The sequence below is a fragment of the Pagrus pagrus genome (assembly GCF_965226575.1).
Source record: "Pagrus pagrus genome assembly, chromosome: 12".
Taxonomy (NCBI): Eukaryota; Metazoa; Chordata; class Actinopteri; order Spariformes; family Sparidae; genus Pagrus; species Pagrus pagrus.
The window spans coordinates 9,719,794-9,728,032 of NC_140196.1; the positions used below are offsets into that span (position 1 = coordinate 9,719,794).

Below are 8,239 nucleotides of genomic sequence, written 5' to 3' on the forward strand. Positions count from 1 at the left end.
ACACAAACAGCTACTTCTTTTGCCCGCATACAGTGAACTTCACCCCCGCGGAGAAACATAATACATTGATATTCAGGACAGCACGAGCAGGATGGAGGCTGCATGGGAAGTGGCGTGGGGAAGAATGCTGTGCTCTGACAGAAACTGTGACGTGCTGCGAGGCTGAATAATGTAGGCGACGGGAGCCCGAGGAGGCGGCGGCGCCTTGATGACAACCAGCCGTTTGATTGTCAGGCCTCGGATCACGGTGCCTCAATCCCTCAATCCCTCTGTGTCTGCGTGGAGGTAAACAATGGCACCCAGTTACCTATCCCAGCATGCACTTGTCGAAAGGCAGCGAAAGACCCCGGACCTCACCTGAAAACCAGAACTAGGAACATTTAAAGGGTCAGTCCACCCAAATCACCCACAAAGAACACATTTTCCCAAACGCCCTCAAAGGTTTCACAGCCACATCCACGTTTTTCGTTTAATTTAAAGAGATATTGACGTCCATCAAAGTATTTACCAATCATGTTGGAGCAAAAGAGAATGCATTGGCCAAATTTATCCACAGATATTGTTTACAATTAATCAATTAGTCAATAAAATGTCAACTAATAGTCACAATGGAGAGTTTTACTGCATATGTGGGAAAGGGTAGTTAAAAAAAGTATTTTGGGGCCCCAGAGGAAGCTCCATGCAATCTGATAAATGGCCTCCATTGATGTCACTCAGTGGTTACGTTGCATTGTGGGTAATGTAGGCATCTGGTATTGTCCTCCTATAACACTGTTGAACAGCTTAAAAACAAATGTGATAAAGCAGAACCAGAGATATCACCTGTTTTGTTTCACATGTACCCCTGTTCGACCAAAGTGTACCAAGTGCTGGTTCTGGGCTGGTGCTAGTGCTGGACCAGATTTTGTTCAACAGGGGAACCTTCTAAGAACCGGGTTGCTTTTCCACGGGCATGAGAGCCACTATAGAGTCACATCATTCAGTCACTGTATACCTGTATACTGTTGCTTCGATTTACCATCCATCGAGAAAATCTTTGGTTTATTGTCCCGTGGATAAGTCAGAACCCAGGATGTTACAAAAAAAATGTATCCACCGTTTTAAAGGGGCTTCTTCACCATGTTTGCTGTTTTTGGGCCCCAGTGCATCACGTCACAATGTACTTACACGGTTTGGCCACTAGAAAAACTGGCTTTAAAGCCTTGTGCTCATCCTGGTGGTTTTGGTCAGAACACGCTACACCAGTTAAACATGGCGGCCATAACCCGTAAGCGGTTCTTTGTTCCAGAGTAGGCACTGGCTCTGAACCAGCACTTGAATTGCTTTGGTTGAAAAGGGTTAAACATTCTTCTTCTTTTGTCAGACCTGGCGCCTACATTACCCACAATGCAACATAACCACATAAACTGGAGTGAATTAATCAGATTCAAGATCCTGGAGCCACAAAAGGTTTTATCCTACTTTTTCCACTCTCCAAGACCTGCAAACACACTTTAATGGGTAAGATTGGTGGAGTTACCGTTTAAATAAAAATCAGCAACAAGTAGCCTGAGTAAAGGTGAGCTGGTGAGCCACACACACACACACACACACACCAGGTTGAACAGTGAAGGATGGATGTGTGAGGAGGAGGAGGAGGAGGCAGGACAGTCGCCTCAGAGGTCCACAGAGGAGGGTCGAGGCTCTGCGCGGCGGATCACACATGAAATAATGAAACATGTGGACTTCACACCGTCTGCCGGAGAGATGACGCCTCGCATGTTTTAGCGGCTTCCCTCCATTTCCGCTGAAGGACGACCTGTCAGGTGCGCCGCGCGTCTCGGTCCACATCAGGAGCAGCGCGCCGCCGTGTCGGCTCGGCTCGGCTCGGAGGAAATGCCATCTCACCTAAGTGTTCTTGCCTCTCCCCTCGGATTTAATCGTCCTCAGCAGGTCGGATCGCCTCCACTCATGTGTGTTTCCGCCCGCCTCTGATTGAATGGCTGTCATGACTTGTGCCCTCAGGGCTGCGAAGCTACGAAAGCAGGATGAAAATCCCTCGTTTGGTGTCTCTGCGTCCTCTCAGCCTCCCAGTAATTACAGGCGGTAATTAGATTTTGGGGAATCTCGGTGAAAATCTGATGAAAACCATGGAAAGACCTTCAGTGTGTCGACATGAAGGGTAAGATCTTTTTTTTTTTTTTTTTTCTTCACCGTTTAATTTTTCAGGAATGCAACACATCAGTGCAGCAGGGATACATTTCCTAGCAATTAAAGCTACTGACACATCTGAGCTCATATGTTTACTGATACACACGTTTACAGAAGATATCCTCCTCTGTTGGAATAAAAGGGGTTGATCTGATTGCAAATAAATACTGAAATGCTTTTCCTCCAGTGGCCTCGTTGGCACGAATGAAGCAGCTGCAGTGCGATTGCACACATTTTACTTCACGAGACATGATCATATAGGCTATAAGATTGATTCTGATCAATCACGTTTAATTATTGAGTAGCAGCTTAGTACTTTTTAAAAATGGTGACGCAAGAGTCACGGGGTGCATGCATCTAATTTACACTGAGGCTTAGTTATCATGTAATCATGACTGACAAACTGTTGCTCTGTTGTTGTTTATTTCCATATGTTTTTTTTCACCCATGTTCATTCATTGGTTGGTTTGTTACCAGGATTACACAAAAACTACTCAACAGATTTCCACAAAACTTGGATGGAGGATGAGTCTCGGCCCAGAATAGACCCGGTTAACTTTTGGTGCGGATCCAATAAAAAGAGGCAGATCCAGGATTTTCCTCCTCACTTTCTTTAACATTGTGACAGTTTCTCAGGGAACAATTCATTGATCTTGTTGAGTAGAAAAGGGGAATGTTAGGCCTTGGTGGAGGTACATGCTCTACTGAGTGCCTTTCGAGTTTCACATGAAACAGTAAAACTAGAATAGCCCTCATTAGAGCGTATATTTAAAAAAAAACATTTAAATCAGCTACATCCTATATTTTATTTGGATTCGCATCAAATTGTCCTCACTTATAGATACTGGACACATAAATACACCTGATTTAAAAAAAAATCTCAAATATCTCAAAAAAACAATTCCTGTATCCGTCACTTTTATCCGGATCTGGACCAAAAGTTAAAGGGGTCTATTCTGGACTGAGACTCATCCTCCATCCAAGTTTGGTGGAAATCCATTCAGTAGTTTTTGTGTAATCCTGCTGACAAACCAACCAACCAAAAAACAAACAGACAAGGGCGAAAACATGGGTGTAATTATACTTAAAAACATAGTTATGATATTTATGTCGTGCAGGAGTAGCAGAGTGATGAATGTTCAGAGTTCACTGATGGATTACACAGAGATCCTCTCAGAGAGGACACTTGCCCACCATGATCATTACACAGACTGATACTAGTGCATAGAACAAGAGCAGCATAATGAGTTTATTTTTATTACAGCTGTCATGTGTTGTCATTTCACAGACAAAGATGTTTCCTGGCTGTGAATTTATTTAAACGTTGCCATGGGGAAGAGTTCGGACTGAGACACGGGGAGATCTGATAACACAGAGGGAGAGAGAGCCTGGAGGTGAAGACATGGTCATCACCGACAGAAACACTGGCACCCCTGTACCTAAAAAGGAGCCCCAGAAGAAGACGAGGAGGAAGTCTCGCCCTCATGGCCTGCCCTCTCCGGCGCTCTGCTGCGCCTGTGGCCTATGCATCATGCTGGCTGGACTCAACATCACCCTGGTGGGAGCGTTCGCCTTCAGCACACTGGTGCCTTCTGCCAATCCCCCGATCATCATCGGACCTATCCTGCTGCTGGTGGCCTTCTCCTTTTTCGGGGCCTGTTGCGTGTGCAGCCGCCTTCCTCCCCCTCACAGCTCACGGAGGTCGAAGGTGGGAGGCAGGGGCACGGGGCTGATGGGACACGGTGGGCTGGCGGGGGGGGCGGCGTTCGAAATAGAGACCAGCGAGCACACGCTGCAGGATACCACAGCTGTGCAGCTCAGCCCCACATCCTCCCCCGGATCATCCCAGGCGTCCAGCCCAGAAAAGGAATCTCCCGACGCGGCTCTACCAGGGCCCTGCAAGCTCTTCACCATGATGGAGAGCAACGGCCCTTCTTCTGTTTCCGCCACCGCAGTCTACTCAGCCTCCACAGCAGCAGGAGGGGAGGTGAGGCTCAACCTGCCACGTGAAGAGGTGGTCACCTAGCAGCACACAAACTCTCTCAAGGCCGGAGTGCTGGCAGTGTAAATATCCTTCTGGGTCTAGGGCTTGCTGAGTGTGATTGTGTCCTCTAGTTTACGTAGTGCCATATCTCTGGTCGTGACAAGTCGTCAACAGTATGCTTTTGATTTTCTTGCTGTGCAGCCAACTGGTTATTAGCATGCAAAGTTAATGAAACATCCGAGTATTTGTGGATCATAGGTTTTGGAATTCAATTTCCTACCTCTCTCGTGCTGTTTTCCTACAGGTCTTTGTTCTTAACGTGGGGCATTATTGACAAGTTTTCATGTAGAAATCAAACAGAAACATTTATCTTTCACTGTTACTCTGGTTTTACGGAAACCTCAGCCGTCGGCGGTGATTTCGAGAGGGCTCGCCTGAAGAATGTGATCGTCGTTTTGTTCTTAAGACTTAAAGATTAGATGTGAAAGGTCATCAGTGAACTGTACAGGTACATTTGTAGTGACATTTGGCATTTTGTGTGCCGTTTCTCAGTGCCGATCTTGTTTTGGGGGCATAAAGTATTATAGGTCACATGGGTCCCAAAGCAATATTCTCTCACCTAAGATTAAATTCTTGGCATTTACAGCTCTTTTCATACACTGCTCGTCTACAGCCAATACATTTGTAATGAGCAATGGTGCACACAGAACAATGTGAACAGCACATTTACATGCAACTGTGTACACTGTTGGATAGTGGGAGCATTGTTCCTGTAGTTTCACAACAACAATAAAGAAGAAGTTCACCCAAAAATTTTAATTTAGTCATTATCTTCTCACCCTCATGCCTGTGGAAAGTCGGAGGAAGTTTTGTAATATGTGTACCTGAATTTCAGGCAGTGTATCCCCTCAGCGTTGCCATTACTGCTGTTTCCTACCGTCGCTTTGATGGAAACCTCCCAACTGTCCAGCCAGCATAGTGAACTATATCCCGTTACTACCGACATACATCTGCGTGCCAGGTTTATACTTGCTTGTCAATAACTTAGCTGTTTTCAGCCTCAGATGCTTGAAACAAAGTTAGCCAGCTAGCGATATTAAGAAAGCTAAGCTATGAAAACTTGAATAACAACGGCGCGATTGAAAGAAACACATTAACAGCTGCCCACACCCTTAACCTAGCTGATTTAATTAGCAAAAATAAATGGGACAACAAATGAGACGTAACGTAAGTGCATTGAGCAGCAACATAAGCTTCATTTTCTCTCCCAAATGTCACACACACCAACCATTCTTGCCTTACAGCAGCTCTGAAGGGACACGCCACTTTATTCTCTCTCTGGTGGGGCGTCTTGTAGATCACAGTGTTATGATAGCTGTCAGCCATCGGCGATGGACGTTGGCATCATTCATCGGCCCAACCCCACTTCAGATGGGGTGCACGCTAATGCCTTTAGCTTAGCAGCTAAAGTGAAGATTTCAGCTTTAAAAGGGGATAAATAACATCTTTTCAAATCAAGAGAACGACAAAACTTCACCCGACTTTCCGACTGGGGGCAGGATAATGACTTTTTGGGTGACCCTATCCGTTAACTTTCCTTAAATATTATGTTTCCATATTCGTTAAAGCTAGTTGCAACTGAAATCACACATTGATCATGATGTTTTCAGTGATTTATATTCATTGATCCAGGTGGAATAGGGACTTACCTCACTGTAAGGCATTAAAATATGTCCTGATGATGATTTTGTCATCACAAATTTGAATTTATTGAATTTTAGTTCATCTTTTACAAACAGGAACGTGTGAATTTTCACGGTATTTAATTCTACTGAAGTTAACCTCCGCCGGACCTCGTACACACAATATGAAGAAGCCAAGAGTTTAGATATTCAGATTGCATAAAGAAGTATCTGTTCCCCATCACTGTGATGTCTTCTTGTCAGTTATGAACTTGACTGGTCAAATGAGACATTCAAACCCTGATTTCCTTTGAAAGGAAAGTTGCCTTAGACTGAGATATCAGGATCAAACTAATGAGGGCTATAACAGAAGTGCACAATAGCATTTTTCTTCAGAAAGCCTTTGTTTGGCTCTGGATTTCTATTCCATATTGTTAGAAAGCTTCAAGTTTCTGTTTTTGTGGACGTAACAAATGCATGCAAATGGCTTAAATGTTCCATCTCAGAGATTTATATGGCGTGAACACCTGCGTACAGGTACACAGTGACCAGAGCATTCCCTTATACGGTATTAACATTTGTTATTTGTGATACAGCTCCTCGAAGGGACCAGTTTTTCTGTCGATGCTCTCTCTTGTGCTGAGCTTATTTTTTGCATGTTCAGAGAACTGACTCATGGAAATGCAAACACCCTGTTGTGAAGTGTTGGTGTTATCTGTGTATGTTAATTTGTGTAGCAGTTATATACAAACATCTGAAAAATGTAAAAGGATAGAATATTTTTGTGAAGATTATAATTTTGTTTATTTTAAAAGTAACCGATCCAAATGTGAATCCTTCAAAAGATCTGAATAAAAAGGCTCTTTCAGTAGAACATGAGGTTGTTGCTCATTATGTATGGGTGGCGTGACACCATGTTCTTGCTACATTGCATTTTGTGTCATCATGAAGTGGAATGAATAAAAAACGGCCAACTGGGTTTGTTACAGATTCAAATTTAAAACAACTTCAGTGAGATATTGTAGGATGAAAATCTTGGGCCTCTTGGGACGTGATGACGGCACCTTGTATGTCTCTGCAGACCACAGATATCTTCTTTTTTTTTTTCTTTATGTTGCAACTTTACGTTTCTTTTGGTCTAGTTAGGTTTAGGCACAAAAACTGCTTGGTCAGGGTTCTGAAAAGATCTTGTTACGGCTTAAAATACCTGTTTTGTTGCCATAAAGCAGGCTAGACATGTCTCGACATCTTCTTAAAAACTGGGTAGATGCCCTGTATTTTTTGTTAACAAGATTTGTCAGCACAGATGTTGAAACACAGTCGTGAACTCTGGTCACAGGCTTGGCAGCCTTCTCACCTGCAACTCCATCACAATCCCCTCCACCTCTGGACATGAAAATAAGATCTCAAACATGTAATGTGACCGTGATATTCAACGTATTGTAGAAATGTCACTTGTCCCTGTTTCGCAGAGAAGTAAACTGCCAACATTTTATTCAGGCGACTGGGCAGGATCGTCTTTACGAGCGCTGTTTATTCCAAGAGGGCGTCTATAAAAACTCTTTCACAGCAGCTTGTAGGAAAACAGTGAGACGTAAAGTTCAAATCTCTCTCCAGATGTGTCAGGAAAAAAGCTGTTAACCTAAAAAGGACACTTTCGTGATTCAGTACATCTTTCTATGGCTCCTTTCAGTGTCACTTATAGGGATGAAACTAATTATTGACAGACATTTGATTCAAGTCATTTGGTCCAAGTCTGAAGCAATTTCCATTTTCTCTCCAGTCAAGTCAAGTAAAGTCTTTATACAAGTTAAGTCCTCCAAAATAAAGGAGTATCTGGTTACCTGCAGTATCGGGTCTTTATGAATAGAAAATACAAGGTATTAGTATCTTATAATGATAGTAGTAGTAGTATGTATCACTTTTAAAAAGTGAAATATTGAAGAAAAGCTGAACTGAAAACACAACATGAGCACTGACAAGTCGTTAAGTCCCAAGTCATTTAATTTCTGCAAATCTTCACAAGTAGGAAGCAGGACCAGCAAAGTTTTTGCACTTTTCAGTCGAGTGCTCACCTCTTTAATTCAATCAAGGCTAATCCAATAACAAATGAAACATATTGAAATCCACTAGATGTGTATTTGTATTTGGATCCACGCAATATTCCCTGAAAAATTAAGCAAAATGTCGGAAAACGTTGGGAAATCATGCAGTATTAAAGAAAGTGAGAAAACATTCCTAGATCCGGTCTTTATCTGGACCTGCACCAAAAGTTAATGGGGTCTATTCTGGGCAAGGACACATCGTCCATAAAAGTCCAGCAGTTTTTTGTGTAATCCTGCTGACAAACCAATGAACAAACAAACAAACGGACACATGCGGA

The 8,239-nt window shown here is 43.2% G+C and overlaps 1 protein-coding gene across 1 annotated transcript; it reads left to right on the forward strand.

Moving 5' to 3' along the window:
• The first annotated feature begins 1,475 nt into the window (after positions 1-1,475).
• tmem275a (transmembrane protein 275a) lies at positions 1,476-6,730 on the forward strand. Its single transcript, XM_084368704.1, has 2 exons — positions 1,476-2,161; positions 3,479-6,730. Exon 2 carries the CDS (start codon positions 3,593-3,595, stop codon positions 4,214-4,216), a length of 624 nt encoding a protein of 207 aa, XP_084224830.1. The 5' UTR covers positions 1,476-2,161; positions 3,479-3,592; the 3' UTR covers positions 4,217-6,730.
• Positions 6,731-8,239: the final 1,509 nt, after the last annotated feature.

Bases quoted from the DNA above. Each gene is read 5' to 3' on its own strand.
- tmem275a (XM_084368704.1), top strand. From the start codon at position 3,593: ATGGTCATCACCGACAGAAACACTGGCACCCCTGTACCTAAAAAGGAG.